This window comes from Bufo bufo, chromosome 1 (assembly GCF_905171765.1).
Source record: "Bufo bufo chromosome 1, aBufBuf1.1, whole genome shotgun sequence".
NCBI classification, from domain to species: domain Eukaryota; kingdom Metazoa; phylum Chordata; class Amphibia; order Anura; family Bufonidae; genus Bufo; species Bufo bufo.
Window position 1 is genome coordinate 601,287,329 of NC_053389.1, and position 17,053 is coordinate 601,304,381.

A 17,053-nucleotide genomic window follows, 5' to 3' on the forward strand; every position below is an offset into this window, starting at 1 on the left:
AATTATATACAGTGACAGTATAGACAGTGTAGGAAACGGATGGAACAGCTGCCGGGCCTGGTCTGAGAGAGCGATCTTTACTAGCCACAGGAATAGGGGCGGCATGAAAGGAAGGGGTTGCGAAAAAATTACTGGGGAAGGGGGGCCCCATTCAAAAATTTGCTGTGGGGCCCAGTCATTTCTAGCTACGCCACTGATGGGGTCCAATGGTGCATGTCTAGGCCTGATCCAGTGAACTCCAGGAGGATGTGCCTCTGCTGGAGCTGCCTGCAGATGTGTAGGTAACATTATGTTTCTGGCGTTCTGCAGGGATTTTGACCTGATTGTTTCCTGGATCTGTGACAGAGACTACTAAAAGAACGTCTGTCAGAAACGTGCATCTAGACTTATATTGTCAGCTTATAAATCATATGAGCAGGACAACTTCACATAAGAAGTATGAACATAGGGACTGTCTAAAATGAGGACCTGTCCATGAGAGGTGGTAATGTGTTCTGAGCTGTAGAGATATACTTTACTTCTAACCTTCATGATTTCTTTTTGTTGTCTTGTCTGTGATTCCTTTACATATTGAACAGGAATCCCTCTGCCAGAGCCACCTGGAGACTATAAGGCCTCTTTCACACGGGCGTGTCCGGATGCGTCCCGGTGCATTGCGGCAAACCCGCGCGAGTAGGAACGCAATTGCAGCCAGTTTTGACTGCGATTGCGTTCCGATGTTCAGTATTTATCGCACGGGTGTAATGTGTTTTGCACGCGTGTGATAAAAAACCGACTGTGGTACCCAGACCCGAACTTCTTTACAGAAGTTCAGGTTTGGGTTAGTTGTAGTGTAGATTGTATTATTTCCCCTTATAACATGGTTATAAGGGAAAATAATAGCATTCTGAATACAGAATGCATAGTACAATAGCGCTGGAGGGGTTAAAAAATAAATAAAAAGAATTTAACTCACCTTAATCCACTTGTTCGCGCAGCCGGCATCTCTTCTGTCTTCATCTGTGAGCAATAGGACCTTTGATGATGTCACTGCGTTCATCACATGGTCCATCACATGATCCATCACCATGGTGATGAATCATGTGATGAGCGTAGTGACGTCATCAAAGGTCCTATTGCTCACAGATAAAGACAGAAGAGATGCCGGCTGCGCAAACAAGTGGATTAAGGTGAGTTAAATTCTTTTTATTTATTTTTTAACCCCTCCAGCGCTATTTTACTATGCATTCTGTATTCAGAATGCTATTATTTTCCCTTATAACCATGTTATAAGGGGAAATAATAATGATCGGGTCCCCATCCCGATCGTCACCTAGCAACCGTGCGTGAAAATCGCACCGCATCCGCACTTGCTTGCGGATGCTTGAGATTTTCATGCAACCCTATTAATTTCTATGGGGCCTGCGTTACGTAAAAAACGCACAAAGAGGAGCATGCTGCGATTTTCACGCAACACACAAGTGATGCATGAAAATCACCGCTCATGTGCACAGCCCCATAGAAATGAATGGGTCAGGATTCAGTGCGGGTGCAATGCATTCAACTCACGCATCGCATCCACGCGGAATACTCGCCCGTGTGAAAGGGGCCTAAGAACTCCAGTGCTGTATGAGCAGCAGATATCTCCCCCTGGAGATGTGTGAAGTGCTTGGAGCAGAGGCCACCTGAAGACTATAAGAACTCCAGTGCTGTATGAGCAGCAGAGACCTCCACCTGGATATGTGTGAAGTGCTTGGAGCAGAGGCCACCTGAAGACTATAAGAATTCCAGTGCTGTAGGAGCAGCAGAGACCTCCACCTGGAGATGTGTGAAGTGCTTGGAGCAGAGGCCACCTGAAGACTATAAGTACTCCAGTGCTGTAGGAGCAGCAGAGACCTCCACCTGGAGATGTGTGAAGTGCTTGGAGCAGAGGCCACCTGAAGACTATAAGAATTCCAGTGCTGTAGGAGCAGCAGAGACCTCCACCTGGAGATGTGTGAAGTGCTTGGAGCAGAGGCCACCTGAAGACTATAAGAATTCCAGTGCTGTAGGAGCAGCAGAGACCTCCACCTGGAGATGTATGAAGTGCTTGGAGCAGAGGCCACCTGAAGACTATAAGAACTCCAGTGCTGTATGAGCAGCAGAGACCTCCACCTGGATATGTGTGAAGTGCTTGGAGCAGAGGCCACCTGAAGACTATAAGAATTCCAGTGCTGTAGGAGCAGCAGAGACCTCCACCTGGAGATGTGTGAAGTGCTTGGAGCAGAGGCCACCTGAAGACTATAAGTACTCCAGTGCTGTAGGAGCAGCAGAGACCTCCACCTGGAGATGTGTGAAGTGCTTGGAGCAGAGGCCACCTGAAGACTATAAGAATTCCAGTGCTGTAGGAGCAGCAGAGACCTCCACCTGGAGATGTGTGAAGTGCTTGGAGCAGAGGCCACCTGAAGACTATAAGAATTCCAGTGCTGTATGAGCAGCAGATACCTCCACCTGGAGATGTGTGAAGTGCTTGGAGCAGAGGCCACCTGAAGACTATAAGAATTACAGTGCTGTAGGAGCAGCAGAGACCTCCACCTGGAGATGTGTGAAGTGCTTGGAGCAGAGGCCACCTGAAGACTATAAGTACTCCAGTGCTGTAGGAGCAGCAGAGACCTCCACCTGGAGATGTGTGAAGTGCTTGGAGCAGAGGCCACCTGAAGACTATAAGAATTCCAGTGCTGTAGGAGCAGCAGAGACCTCCGCCTGGAGATGTGTGAAGTGCTTGGAGCAGAGGAAGAAATCCCTGCTGTCCCTGTATGAGTCTTCAATAATAATAATAATAATAATAATAATAATAATATAAACAAGAAAATACCATGCAGCAATGTCTTGGTGCCGCACGTGCAAATGTAAGGTTGTCCTTGATCACGAATGAGCAAGCATAGGAAGTGGCTCGTTGGTCTAGGGGTATGATTCTCGCTTTGGGTGCGAGAGGTCCCGGGTTCAAATCCCGGACGAGCCCTGTTTTTTTTTTTTTTTTCTTCTCTGTCCTGCACTAATACTGATACTATCTTCAGACAAACATAACGAAAGATTTGTTTTACCCGACAACTAATTACTATAAAAGATTTGTAAATTACATAAATTATATATAATTTTTTTTTTTTCCACGCTACAAGAAAATAGGGCTCGTCCGGGATTTGAACCCGGGACCTCTCGCACCCAAAGCGAGAATCATACCCCTAGACCAACGAGCCGCACCATAGCAATCCCTGTTTGATCCTATACTTTGTATCTACAGCCTTGCGTATTGAGGTTTGCTGGTATCTGTTAAGTGATATATCTTATACAACTTGGATAATATATTTTCTTGACCTATGTGCCATATAATTATAATACATTAGGCTAGGTTCACGTTTGCATTGGACCCATTAGGATCATGGATTCTGCTAAAAATAAAGCAGAACAGAATGGCGCTGCATGCTGCTCTATTTTGTCCAGCAGAACGTCTCACTGATCAAAAGCTCCGTGTACTATCCCATCCGTATGGCCGGGCCGTAAATTATAGAACATGTCCTATTCTTATCCGTTTTGTGGACAAGAACAGCGATCTTTTCCATGGGGGCCCAAAGAAAATGCACATGGGTCGTGTCCGTATTTTGCGGATTTGCGGCCCACAAAACGGATGCGGTCGTGTGAATGCACCCTAACCATGGTTTATACAATGCTGTAGTTCATTTGTATCCGGAAATCCAGAGTACAAATGGCTGGTAAAGGGTTTACTGATGGCTCCCAATCCTAATCTGCAGCAGGCTTTACTTGGACTTCTACATCTTGCTAAGAACACAACATCCATAAATCCTTGGGGGGGGAAAGCAGAAGCAGGATTATTGGCTGATCCTGATGAGTACTTAAAAGGATTGTACAGAAAACCGTCCTTATAAAACAGGGCCACTGGGCAAATCAAGGATAATCGCGTACACATATAGAAAGGGTGGGATGTTGGGGGACGAAGAATTCTACATCTTTAGGAATCTATCTGATGTGAGTCCTTGGGATGGCCCTCAATATCATATTGCACCAAAATGGGCATTCACCCTACAGGCCATTTTCATGGGGATGGTGTTGATCATTGGCACACCCTTAAATTTCGTTGTACTGCTGGTAACCGTAAAATACAAGAAACTGCGGCAACCGCTCAACTACATCCTAGTAAACATCTCTGTGGCCGGGCTTATCATGTGTATCATCTCCATTTTTTTAGTTTTTGTGTCCAGCTGTTATGGGTATTTTGTCTTTGGCAAGATTGTCTGTGGCATTGAGGCCTTTATTGGCACCCTCACAGGTAAGACCATGCATTGGGCATGACACCATGTTGTGAATGCGTAGTGAAATGTTGTGTTGCAGTTCCTTGTACCTGATTGCCAGGATTGTTATTATTTGCACAGGAAAGATAAAGTAGAGCGGAGAGCCGATATAGGTCATAAGTGGTGGGATTATTGGTCCAAACAAGGCCAGTGTAGTAGAGATCTTAAAAAGATGTGTGGCCAGGATTCAGCTAGGACTACCACTATTGTCAGCAATAGTCACAGCTGAAGCCCCACTGCAGCAGAATCCAAAGCTTGTGCAGAAGTAGAGGACCATAGAGTGTTCCACCTGGCACATCCTAGAGCTTGGGTCCTCAACCTGTGGGCCCCCAGTAGTTTCACAACCAGTGGAGATCCATAGGTTGGAGGCCCCTGTCCTAGAACAACATACCTTCTAATTCCCACATGGCTGATGACTCACGTCTTGCACTGAGCCCTAGAGGTATGAGCATCTTGTTGAGGTCTGCAGAAATTCAAGTACTTGTTGCCATAACCTCTCCAATCAGACAAATGAGACTATCATAGAAATTTCACATTTCTGCCATGTGTGAATATACCCTTACAGGAGGGGGGAAAAAAAAAAACAGGTTTACCAGAATTAGTTGGGTTTGATTTCAACAGGAACAGTGTCATGATGCCATGGTCCTAGCATTAAATGGGTTGTTCATCTTTGGAGAGCTCTTGATCTGCAGAGAGATGCAAATTTCTCTTCTCTCCACCACTGGGTTGCAGCTCCTTCAGTCCCTCCTTGTCAACAGCTGGAACCCAGCGGTGTGGAGTGGGTACTGCTCGTTCACACTTCAGTGTTTGTTCAGTGATTTGTGAGCCAAAACCAGCCACAGATCTTTCAATTATACCTTATGTCTGTGTAGGCTTCATGTGTGGTTTTGGCTCACAAATCACTGATGGAAATCACAGACCAGAAGTGTGAACAAGGCCTAAGCATGCTTCCATCCAGAGGTCCAGACAAGTGTGTGATGGGTCTGATAGAAAGGCCTCCTAAAGATGAACATCTTATAAGGTCTGGTCTATACAAACAGCTGAATGAACAGTTCTAGAAAGAAACAGATGAAGCCATTGAAGAAACGCATGTTAAAAAAACATAACGCCTAAGGGTCCATTCACACGTCTGTATGTGTTTTGCGGATCCGCAAAACACGGACACTGGCCATGTGTGTTCTGCATTTTGCGGACCATACATCGCCGGCACTCTCATACAAAATGCCATGTTCTGTTTTTTTTTTTGCAGAACGGAAGTACGGTTCCGCAAATGCGGATGCGGACAGCACATTCCGACCCCGTTGAAAATGAATTAGTCCACACCTGTTCCGCAAAATTGCTTAACGGATGCGGACCCATTTTGCAGACGTGTTATGGACCCTAAAGGTGTCCATACACCTGAAAAGCGAATGCTCATTCAGTCAGCAGCTACCTCTCCCGCCACTTCTGGCGGTGGCTTATCTCCCCTCTAAACAAAAGAATTGGGCATTGGTGTTTAACAAGCTCAATCCTTTTATCCCTTTGCATCATCCGTCAGTGGGAAGTTGGGAGGTCCACCTATACTTGGCTGTTCCTACCGATATTGGCAAGTCTGGCTGATAATTCTCTCTCATGTGTATACGTCAAGATTTTACTACAGGAAAGACAATCAATATCTGATCGGCAGACGTCCGACAACCAGCACCCAGGCCCATCAGCTATTTTGAAGGCAGATGGCACCAGAACTGGGCAGCATCTTCTGCTGTAGAGATGGTTACTACAGTGCGGCACCCACTGGCGTGAATGGACGTAGTGGTACAGTAACTCCATGCAATGGACGGAGCGGTGTAGTTCTGGTACTGGAGATACTTAGGAATAACTTATCTCCTGGGGTGCAGTGTTGGACCTTCATCCATCTGATATTGATGGCTTCAGGGTAGACCATCAATATAAAAACCATAGAAAACCCCATTCAAGCTTCAGACAGACAACACATATCAGCTCCTTCAAGACCTACAACTCCAGATGCCCCTGTCTTCACTTATCTGTACCTGAAAGCCTCAGTGTAGACTGCTCACCTCACAGGCGCTGACCGCACTTCCTATGAGGCTCTATGAGGCAGGTTGTCTCATTTCCTGACCCCACATTAGCGGGATGCACAGGTGAGAGCACTCCTATCCTCCTCACCACTACTCTCTCCCTCAGGTTTGGTCACCGGCTGGTCCCTGGCGTTTCTGGCCTTCGAAAGATACATCGTTATCTGCAAACCTATGGGGAACTTCTGTTTCAGCTCCAAACACGCCATGGCAGTGGTCCTGTGCACCTGGCTCATTGGGATTGGGGTGTCCATACCCCCGTTCCTCGGCTGGAGCAGGTAATGGTTTCTCCATGTCTCGCACCGGGGGAGGACGTCACCACTGCTACAGTTGATTTAGGAGGAGGACATTAGGGTTCAGGGGTCCGCCGGGTTATTTACATGCAGCGTGTGGTAGATGCAGAGCGAGCGTTATGACTGGAGGCTTCTGGTGTGTGTGACTACTACACGAGAGACGAGGGCTGAGAGCGAGCGGCGCTGTGGCTTAGTTGGTTAAAGCGCCTGTCTAGTAAACAGGAGATCCTGAGTTCGAATCTCAGCAGTGCCTAGGTATTTTTTTTTTTTTTTTTTTTAATAATCTATTTTCTGTTCTGCTGGCAGCTATGATATATAAATAAAGCTGTGGATTCTGGTGAGAGGATTTTACCCCCAGTTTTGTGTCACAATCCATTAACAATAGCCTTATTATAGCCTAGTTTGTAATGTGTGCTTTCTAATCACATCTCATGGATTGTTTTGTGAGTAGCTGGATGAGACCACATGGATACACAGGCAAGGTTCACATCTATGTGGAGGCTTCTTTAACCCTTTCTACCCCAGAGTTTTTTTTTCTCATTTTAGTTTTTTGCTCCCCGCCTTCCCAGAGCCATAACTTTTTATTTTTCTGTTCACATAGTCGTATAAGGGCTTATTTTTTGCAGGACAAGTTCCTTTCCAACGCCACCAGTGGGAAGTGGGAAAAAAATTCCAAAGGTGGTGTTTTTTTTTACGGCGTTCATTTTGCGGTAAAACTGACTTCTGATCTTCATTCCCCAGGTCAGTACGAATCTGGCGATACCACATATGTATAGTTTTCCTTGCGTTTTGATGCTGAAAATTTTTTGCTGTCATTTTCTGACCCCTATAACTTTTTGTAGTTATGTGTGCGGAGCTGTATGAGGGCTTATTTTTTTTACCGGGCAATCTGTACTTCATTGATACTATTCTGGGGTGTGTACTACTTTTTGATCACTTTTTATTAATTTTATTGTGGGAGGAGAAGCGACCAAAAAATTGCAAAATCGGCCACTTTGACCCTTTTTTCATTTCGCCTTTTTCCGTATGGGATTAACACACTTATATTTTCATAGTATGGGCATTTACGCATGCGGCGATACCCATAATGTGATTTTTTTTTTATTTTTTTACATTTTTTATTCTTATTTTGGGGAAAAGGGGTGATTTGAACTTTTATATTATATATAATGGTAGTTGGGATGCCCTTGATGTTAGGTAGTTGGCAGGGTGCAAGGCAGAAGAATGGATTCAGGGCCCAGTGGAGGCAATGATAAGGCCCAGTTTGATGATACCAAAAACAGTCTGTTAAGTGAGGATAATGGGTGATGCAGTACAAGCTTGTATTAGGCACAATTGTGAGGTGTACCATGGAGCTTGCCTTTCCCAACAGATGTGTATAAGCAGCATCAATGATGTTAGTAGTAGTAGTCCCTGAGTCTCACTGTAAACACTTTGCAGACTTTCCAGATCAACCACAGGTATGCAAAACTCTCACAAACAGTACTGAAGTTGCCTGGGTGCAGATCTTCAAACGGGCAGCCAGTCTGTTATATGTGTGGTGGGCACTGAGGCATCATCCCCTCTCCACAAAGCAGCAAAGTCCATAGCCGTAAATGAGCATTACCTTTGTTAACACACACAGTCCCTGTAATTGTGGATACATAGTGTTCCTAATAATTTCAGCAACAAGTCTTCAAAAACATAAACTATTTGCTATTTTTGACAATGTTTTTTTTCTTATTATTTTACTCTTTTCTTTATTTTAGTGGTATTATCGCTTATTGACCACTTTCCATCTCTTTCCTATGCAGGTATATAGCAGAGGGTTTACAGTGTTCATGTGGTCCAGACTGGTACACTGTCGGCACCAAGTATCGCAGTGAATATTACACCTGGTTTATATTCATCTTCTGTTTTGTTATTCCCCTGTCGCTCATCTGCTTCTCATATGCACAGCTACTAGGAGCACTGCGGGCGGTAAGTTTATTACTAATAGAACTATATTGCAGATATGGGGGTCTTAAAGAGGACCTTTCACTGGTTCTGAGATTACAGTATTAATTCCTGGCACTGTAGGGCATGTTTAGGAGATATCATATCGCTATTTATTTTTTCCAGATCCACTGATCCATTGCGGTATTGTGCTCCCATTCTCTTTTGGTACCCTGTAATCTATGTTATTACATTGAATCTGGTAATCTTATGAGTAACATTAAGTGGCACATAGTGGGAATAACTACGGTGAGGGGGCAGAATATGGGCATAACTATTAAGGGGCTGGGCAGGATTGAGTGTGTATAGTTATGCATTGGGTGCAGGTAGTATAATAAAAATTGCCGCAGCACGATGTGTTCCTTTTTCTCATTTTCAAAAGTTGGGAGGTAGGAACACCCGTGTTAGAGATTTTAGGCTCTGTTCACATCTGTGCTTTTAGGCTCTGTTCATTTCTGCATTGTCATTCTGTTCATAAGAACACAGATGAAAATGATGGAGTGTTGGATCGGTGAAATAATAGACACCAATGGTGGAGGTCGGTCAGGTTTCCAACATGGTGTCCGTCGTTTAACTGGAAAACATAATGCTGCTGTGTTTTTTTTCTGGGTAACTTAAGGGGTTTTCTCACTTCAGCAAATTACTTTGATCATGTAGAGAAAGTTAATACAAGGCACTTACTAATGTGTTGTGATTGTCCATATTGCTTCTTTTGCCTGCTAGATTCATTTTTCCATCACATGGTTATGACCAATCCAGCAGAGGTGGCCATGCTTGCACACTATAAAAAAAAAAGTACCAACCTATGCATGGCCACCAGAGAGGCTGACATTTTTTTCTATAGTTTGCAAGCAAGACCACCGCTGATGGATTGCAGGGTGGTCTGTAACCATGGATACCAGCAGTGTATAATGTGATGGAAAAATGAATCCAGCCAGCAAAGGAAGCAATATGGACAATCACAATACATTAGTAAATGTCTTGTATTAACTTTCTCTACATGATAAATGCCACTTGCTGAAGTGACACAACCCAGACTCTTAGTTACATTTGGTGTCTTAGTTTACATAGTGGAATGAATTTTGCCTGAGGGTGTAAAAGGTATCCACCTCCTCCAAAAAGAGAAAAAAAAATCCAGCATTTGAGATGCTGATGTGGCATCCAGATGTGCTAGCTTTATACATATAAAGAAGAAACTTGAGCTATATGGCTCGTTGGTCTAGGGGTATGATTCTCGCTTAGGGTGCGAGAGGTCCCGGGTTCAAATCCCGGACGAGCCCTATTTTTGCACTTTGTGGACTGAATTTCAAAATATTTTATGTCTTTTTATTATGTACAATTGTGATATTATAAAGGACAACCTATTGTACTTCATCTGTTTACTTTAGTCACGCCCCACACTGACCTAATGTGTATCATAGTTCAAGTGGACAAAATCCCTGGATCCATTTCAGGCTAATATTAGACTGAACAAGTACTGTAAAACCAGATTGTGCAGTGTACATGTTTAATTTTTTGTGAAATTATCTCCAGATATTTGTGCAAAACCTGCAGAGGATATATGATATATGTTACAGCTATAGTATTTTCTAATAAATATCACTTATAGCAAAAGAGCTAAGGGGGCTCCAGTATAATAATAATAATAATCCCCCTGTATACACTATCACTAAGCCTATTCCCCCCCCCCCCCCCCAAAAAAAAAAAATTCCTTGTCTAAACAATTCCAATTAAAAGGGTATTCTAGGATCTTAATATTGGTAGCTTACCCTCAGGATAGGCAATCAATATCTGATTGGTCTGACACCCTGCACTGCCCCCCAATTTGCTGTTTCAAAATAGCTTTGGCATTAAAAGTTGGAACTACACAGCTCCTTGTATTGTGTAGTGACACAGCTGGTAACTGCAGTGCTGCTCCCTTTAAAGTGAATGGGAGCAGCGCTGCAGTTACCAGCTATTAGACTACGTCTACACGACGACATGTCGCGCAGTCTATGGTGTCGCACTGCAACATGCTGCGACTGCGACGCAACAGTCGCAGAAAATCCATTCAAGATGCCATTATAAAAATTGTCGCGCGACATTAGTGCAACAAAATGTTGCGCTACAAATGTTGCAGCGTAGTTGTGCCCTATCTGTCACGTGACAAATGTCGTCGTGTAGACGTAGCCTTACACAACAGATGAAGCTGTGTAGTTCCAGCGCTGGAAATACTCTGAAACAGCTGATTAGCGTGGGTACAGGGTGTCAGACCGATCAAATAATAATATCTAATTGGTGGGTGTCCCACACCCAGGACCCCCGTTGATCAGCTTACCAAGCACAGCGTCGTACATCGTATAGCGGCTGTGCTTGGTTTCGCGCTCATCTCCATTCACTTCTAGGGGCTGCTCCTAGGCCATGTGACACATAAATGCGTCGTGACACAGAAAAGGCCACAGCACTTACAGGAGCGCCTAAGGATCGGTCATCAGTAGGAAAATCTCAGGAAAACCCCTGACTTATTGTTTAAATCACATTTTTATGGGGTTTTTTATTACAATTTTTGGTGATTTTTGTTTTAATTTTGCTATCAACGGTATATAAAAAAAAAATAATAATTACCTCTGCTACTCTGGGTGCTGCCAACACTCTGGCGCCAGCCTGCACTGCACCCTTAGGCCTCATGCACACAACTGTATCCTTTTGCGGTCCACAATTCGCTGATCTGCAAAACACAGATTCCAGACGAGTGCATGCCGCCATTTCTTTTTAAAATTCTGCAGAAATTTCCTTACTTGTCTGTAAAACGGACCAATAAAGGACATGCTCTATTTTTTTGAGGAGCCTCGGAACAGACACCATGTGCTGTCCGCATCTTTTGCGGCCCCATTGAAATGCATGGGTCCACATTCGATACACAAAAAATGCGGCTCGGATGCGGACCGAACATATGGTCATGCACATGAGCTCTAAAGCTGTACCTAGTGCAGTGCTGGCACCGGGTGAAGAGGACCAGGTTGTAGTGAGTAATGCCAGTGCATGGCTAGGGGTGCCATACTCCCCGCTCCCTGTTCCTCCTGACCTATACCAATGAGCGCTTCCACAATTGTTATCATTAGTTAACAGCGCAGCCTCAGGGGCTGTGTGTTTGAGACCCCTGGTATGGATTCACAATCGCTGTTTACACATCTTGATCTGCTCCCCAGAAACAATGATTTTGATGTCGACATGAAACCACATGAAATGCTTGTTCATCAGGTCGTCTGTGGCGCCTTTGCACAGACAGATTTGAATGCTTGTTCCAGATCACCAGCTATTGTGTGGAATAAATCCGCCTTAAATCTGGTACCGTTTTTCCCCCCTGTAGGTTGCAGCACAACAGCAGGAATCTGCCAGCACCCAGAAGGCTGAAAAAGAGGTCTCCCGCATGGTGATAGTCATGATTGGATCCTTCTGTCTGTGTTATGTTCCTTATGCGGCACTGGCGATGTACATGGTGACTAACCGAAACCATGGGATGGACTTACGTTTTGTAACCATCCCTGCTTTTTTCTCCAAGAGTGCGTGTGTCTACAACCCTATCATATATTCCTTCATGAATAAACAGGTAATGAGTAGGGTACTGTCACGTAACCAATGCAAATGTATCTAAGCTGTACACAACACTGTTAGGTCCTGCATGATAGCCAACGACATTGACAAGTAAGACATGGACAGTACTACAATAGATACAGCATAAAGTACTATAACTAAAGGCACATGGCGAATAACAATTAGAGCTACTATGGACCGATTGTTCATTGCCTTCACAAACGAACACCAGTTAAGCCTCGTTCACATTTCCGTCTCCGTTTAATGTTCGTTGAAAATCTATCCATGTTTCATCCGTGAAGTTGTCCGTGCGTCATCCGTATTCCACGGACATTGCTCAGCTGAAATTTAATTTCCAGAGCATATTCTAGTAATGATTCTAGTGTTGTGTCCATGGTTTTCACGGACTCGAAGATTTCACGAGGCATGTTTGGTCCATATCACGGACCAAGGTGGTGCATGATGTGTGAAAAAACACATTAAAATCAATGGGTACATGTGCTGTCCGTAAGTCGCTGAAGTGTGAATGAGGACTAGGGCAAGACATTTAGGCTCCTTTCAGACAAGTGATAGGAAACAAGGACAAGTTTTAAAATGGATCGCACACAGATGCGGTCCGTTTGGGTTTTTCCCCCACAGACTCATTAATTAGAAAATTACGTTTTGCCAGGAAAAAAAGACTAAGGGCTCATGCACACAAACGTTTTTTACGTTCCGTACACGGGCAGTATTTTGATTCCGTATACGGAACCATTCCTTTCAATGGGTCCGCAAAAGATGCGGACAGCACTCTGTGTATTGTCCGCATTCGTTGCTCTGTTCAGTTTTGCGGACAAGAATAGGCATTTGTATAATGGGCCTCCTGTTCCGTTCCGTAAATTGCGGAAGGCACGCGGGTAGCATCCGTTTTTTTTTGCGGATCCGCAATTTGCACGGTCGTGTGCATGAGCTCTAAGACAGAACATGCTGTCATGGTCTGTGTGGAAAATCACCTGTGTGAGTGTACTTAGTCAATTGAATGGGTTAGAGTTCAGATCCGCAAAACAGGGATACCAGCCGAGAGTCGTTTTTTTTTTTTTTTTCACTCCTTCACAAACGTCTTAGTCTTGTCCTCAAAACAGACAAGAATAGGACATGTTCTATTTTTCTTTTGCAGGGGCGCGGAACTGACATACATCACGGCGCGCTGTCCGCATCTTTTGCGGCCCCATTGAAGCGATCTGTTAGAACAACAGAGAAAAAGACAAAACACATGGATTCTTTAAAAAAAACAAAAAACGGATCCTGTAAAAAACAACATAAGGCCGGGTTCACATCACCGTTATGGATTTCGTTTTTGTTTTCCGTTACAACATGGTTATAACGGATAATAATGGAATCCATAAGATGGAAGTATAAACGGAAGCCTTTAAGAGGCATTCTGTTTTCATCGGTCATAATAGAAGTCTGCAGGCAATCATAACGGATCCATCTGGTTCCCGTTATGCAAGACGGAAAACAAAGTCCTGTCGACAGGACTTTTTTTTTTTCCGTTCTGCATAACGGAAACCAGGCGGATCCATTATGATTCCCATAGACCTTTTAAAGGCTTACGTTTTGCATTCCGTCATAATACAAGTCTATGGACAGCATAACGGATCCGTCCTGGTTTCTGTTATGCAGGACTGCTGCACATCGACTTGTATTATGAAGGATTAAAACGGAATGCCTCTTAAAGGTTTCCATTTTGACTTCCGTCTTATGGATTCCGTTATTTTCCGTTATAACCATGTTAGAACCCGCCCTAACCTGTGCATCAGTTATTTAAGACAGAAAAATGTCCTGCGTGCAGTACTTTTTTCCCGTTTGAAAAATGGGCATAACGTTTTTTTACAGCATCCTGTTTTGTTTTTTTCTGTTCTTCTGACAGATCTTAAGAATGGAAAATGAAATGGAGATGTGAACTCTCCCTTAGGGCTCATTCAGACGGCCGTACGCTGTCCGCAAAAATGCGGATCCGTTTTTTTGTGGATTAGAAGCAGACCTATTTACTCCTATGGGTCCCTTTTCTTCTGTTCCATGATTCCGCAAAACAAATAAAAAATGTCCTATACTTGTCAGTGAAAATCAGGATGTGGCCCCCATTGAACTGTCCGCAAAAAAACGGGTTCCGCATAACGGTCGTCTGAATGAGCCCTCAGTGTTCACGGGTTTAACCCTTTGTTTAAAAAAAAAATGTTGAAAGTTCAAGACCCTTTTAGAGAAGGTAAAATAAATTATATGGCTCGTGTTATGGATTGTTACTTAAAAAGGTATTCTGGTTGAATTAAGTTATGTCCTATCCACAGAATAGGGGATAAATATTACATCTGTGGGGTTCTGACCGCTGGGACCCCACTGATCACAAGAATGGGGGCCCTGTACCCTGAAATGAATGGAGCAGTTAGTCGAGCATGTGCTGTGCCACTCTTCTCATTCTCTATGGGACAGACAGAGATAGCGAAGTATAGCACTTATCCTCGGCAGTCCCATAGAGGAGGAATGTGTATGCTCATCATAGCTATCCCCTATCCCTTGGATAGAATAAATGTCTTATAATACCTTTAAGAGATGAATATGCATATTCATTTAATGTGCATTAATGCCAATGACATAACTAGTTACCACTACTGCTTAGTACAACTTCATGTGTGTAGATAAATGCCATGCTGATAAACAGATTTCCAGCAGGAAGGGGATAAAATCTTGCATGTTCTTTATTGAATATTCCAAGCGTACACCCGGTGCAGTGAAAGGGGTCCCTCCAAGTCCCTGGTCAGAGCATGACTAAGAGCCGGCTGGCTCCAAACATGTCGGTCTGACCAGGGACTTGGAGGGACCCCTTTCACTGCACCGGGTGTACGTTTGGAATATTCAATAAAGAACATGCAAGATTTTATCCCCTTCGTGCTGGAAATCTGTTTATCTGAATGAAGTTTACACTGAGCTGACCTGGCTTTTCCATCGCACGACTGAACTGGTGAGCTGGATTTTTATTCATTTATACAAATGCCACGCAGACCCAATCTAAACAAAAAGTCTCTTTCTTTCAGTTTCGTGGATGCATCATGGAGACAGTATGTGGGAGAACCATAACTGATGATTCCTCGCTTTCTACTTCCAGCCAAAAAACTGAGGTGTCTACAGTATCTCACAGCCAGGTCAGCCCATCTGGAAGTTAATATCCAAAATCTTTCCTACATACCCAAGACCGAGGGATGTGTCAAAGCTTCAAGTGGCGCTGTTTTTTTTTCTCTGAAATGCATTTTACAGATATTTTCTTTACATAGTGCCCAATGTATCTGCTCATTGGGCATTACTAATGCATTAATATCTACATTCTTATATATTGTCTAAAATTACAGTTTCAACCTTAAAATAAATTGTTCTGCTGTCATTTTATATTCATACAATCCATATGACAAAATTCCAGTTTCTAAAGGGATATTCCCAGGTTATAAAGCGATTGCATATCCTAGTGATAGGTCATCAATTTATGATAGTTCTGGGCTTGCTTTCTGGGACACCCACAGTCCTGAGAATAAGGGTGCAGCAGTCTCATAATCCTTTTTTCAGCGCATGTGGAAAACGGGCGGAACACATAGTAAAAACGGACACAGAGACCACAAAAGGTCGTAGAACGGACAAGGACACATGATTATGGCCTAAGACTAAGATTAGACTTTTTGTAGCACTTTTGAATGTTTTTAACTGAGTAAAATCTGTAGTCCAAAGCTGTGAACTGACTTTTGTGCCATCGTGTGCGCTGCAGCTAATATTGATTACCTATCCTCAGGATAGGTCATCAATATCATATTCGCGGGGGCCCGACTCCCGGCACCCCCGCCAATCAGCTGTTTAAGGGGGTCATTGCACTCATTGAAGTCCTGGTCCTCTTCAATGTTTAACTGCCCGCCGTCTCCCTTGTAGCTGCAGTGCAACTACAACTGCTCGTACGACTCTCTTAAATGGGATGGGTGCCTGTTTCTGCATTTATTTCCCTCCCATCTGCATTGATCAGTCTTTGAAATGGCTGATCAAATGCATACAGTACAGACCAAAAGTTTGGACACACCTTCTCATTCAAAGAGTTTTCTTTATTTTCATGACTATGAAAATTGTAGATTCACACTGAAGGCATCAAAACTATGAACTATGAACATGTGGAATTATATAAATAACAAACAAGTGTGAAACAACTGAAAATATGTCATATTCTAGGTTCTTCAAAGTAGCCACCTTTTGCTTTGATTACTGCTTTGCACACCATTGGCATTCTCTTGATGAGCTTCAAGAGGTAGTCCCCTGAAATGGTTTTCACTTCACAGGTGTGCCCTGTCAGGTTTAATAAGTGGGATTTCTTGCCTTATAAATGGGGTTGGGACCATCAGTTGCGTTGAGGAGAAGTCAGGTGGATACACAGCTGATAGTCCTACTGAATAGACTGTTAGAATTTGTATTATGGCAAGAAAAAAGCAGCTAAGTAAAGGAAAAACGAGTGGCCATCATTACTTTAAGAAATGAAGGTCAGTCAGTCAGCCGAAAAATTGGGAAAACTTTGAAAGTAAGGGCTATTTGACCATGAAGGAGAGTGATGGGGTGCTGCGCCAGATGACCTGGCCTCCACAGTCACCGGACCTGAACCCAATCGAGATGGTTTGGGGTTAGCTGGACTGCAGAGTGAAGGCAAAAGGGCCAACAAGTGCTAAGCATCTTTGGGAACTCCTTCAAGACTGTTGGAAGACCATTTCAGGGGACTACCTCTTGAAGCTCATCAAGAGAATGCCAAGAGTGT

The 17,053-nt window shown here is 43.8% G+C and overlaps 2 protein-coding genes and 4 non-coding genes across 6 annotated transcripts; 4 read left to right on the plus strand and 2 right to left on the minus strand.

Annotated features, from left to right (window-relative positions):
* Window positions 1-1,599: 1,599 nt before the first annotated feature.
* LOC120986079 lies at window positions 1,600-3,222 on the minus strand. Its single transcript, XM_040414406.1, has 3 exons — window positions 3,199-3,222; window positions 1,749-2,780; window positions 1,600-1,713 (listed from the first exon to the last, which is right to left on the minus strand). Exons 1-3 carry the CDS (start codon window positions 3,220-3,222, stop codon window positions 1,672-1,674), a joined length of 1,098 nt encoding a protein of 365 aa, XP_040270340.1. The 3' UTR covers window positions 1,600-1,671.
* OPN1SW (opsin 1, short wave sensitive) lies at window positions 2,853-15,557 on the plus strand. The gene is made up of 5 exons (XM_040413534.1): window positions 2,853-4,303; window positions 6,510-6,678; window positions 8,487-8,652; window positions 12,017-12,256; window positions 15,312-15,557. Exons 1-5 carry the CDS (start codon window positions 3,958-3,960, stop codon window positions 15,438-15,440), a joined length of 1,050 nt encoding a protein of 349 aa, XP_040269468.1. The 5' UTR covers window positions 2,853-3,957; the 3' UTR covers window positions 15,441-15,557.
* Window positions 2,909-2,980, plus strand: TRNAP-UGG. The gene has a single exon. It is a non-coding gene; the product is annotated as a tRNA-Pro (tRNA).
* Window positions 3,144-3,215, minus strand: TRNAP-UGG. The gene has a single exon. It is a non-coding gene; the product is annotated as a tRNA-Pro (tRNA).
* TRNAT-AGU lies at window positions 6,873-6,946 on the plus strand. Its single transcript has one exon. It is a non-coding gene; the product is annotated as a tRNA-Thr (tRNA).
* On the plus strand, window positions 9,876-9,947 carry TRNAP-AGG. The gene has a single exon. It is a non-coding gene; the product is annotated as a tRNA-Pro (tRNA).
* Window positions 15,558-17,053: the final 1,496 nt, after the last annotated feature.

Bases quoted from the DNA above. Each gene is read 5' to 3' on its own strand.
- OPN1SW (XM_040413534.1), top strand. From the start codon at position 3,958: ATGTTGGGGGACGAAGAATTCTACATCTTTAGGAATCTATCTGATGTG. The intron at 6,679-8,486 runs GTAATGGTTTCT...TTTCCTATGCAG, and splicing joins CCGTTCCTCGGCTGGAGCAG to GTATATAGCAGAGGGTTTAC. The intron at 12,257-15,311 runs GTAATGAGTAGG...TCTTTCTTTCAG, and splicing joins ATTCCTTCATGAATAAACAG to TTTCGTGGATGCATCATGGA.
- LOC120986079 (XM_040414406.1), bottom strand. From the start codon at position 3,222: ATGGTGCGGCTCGTTGGTCTAGGG. The intron at 2,781-3,198 runs GTATGATTCTCG...TTATTATTGAAG, and splicing joins TGCGGCTCGTTGGTCTAGGG to ACTCATACAGGGACAGCAGG. The intron at 1,714-1,748 runs GTGGCCTCTGCT...ACACATATCCAG, and splicing joins GGAATTCTTATAGTCTTCAG to GTGGAGGTCTCTGCTGCTCA.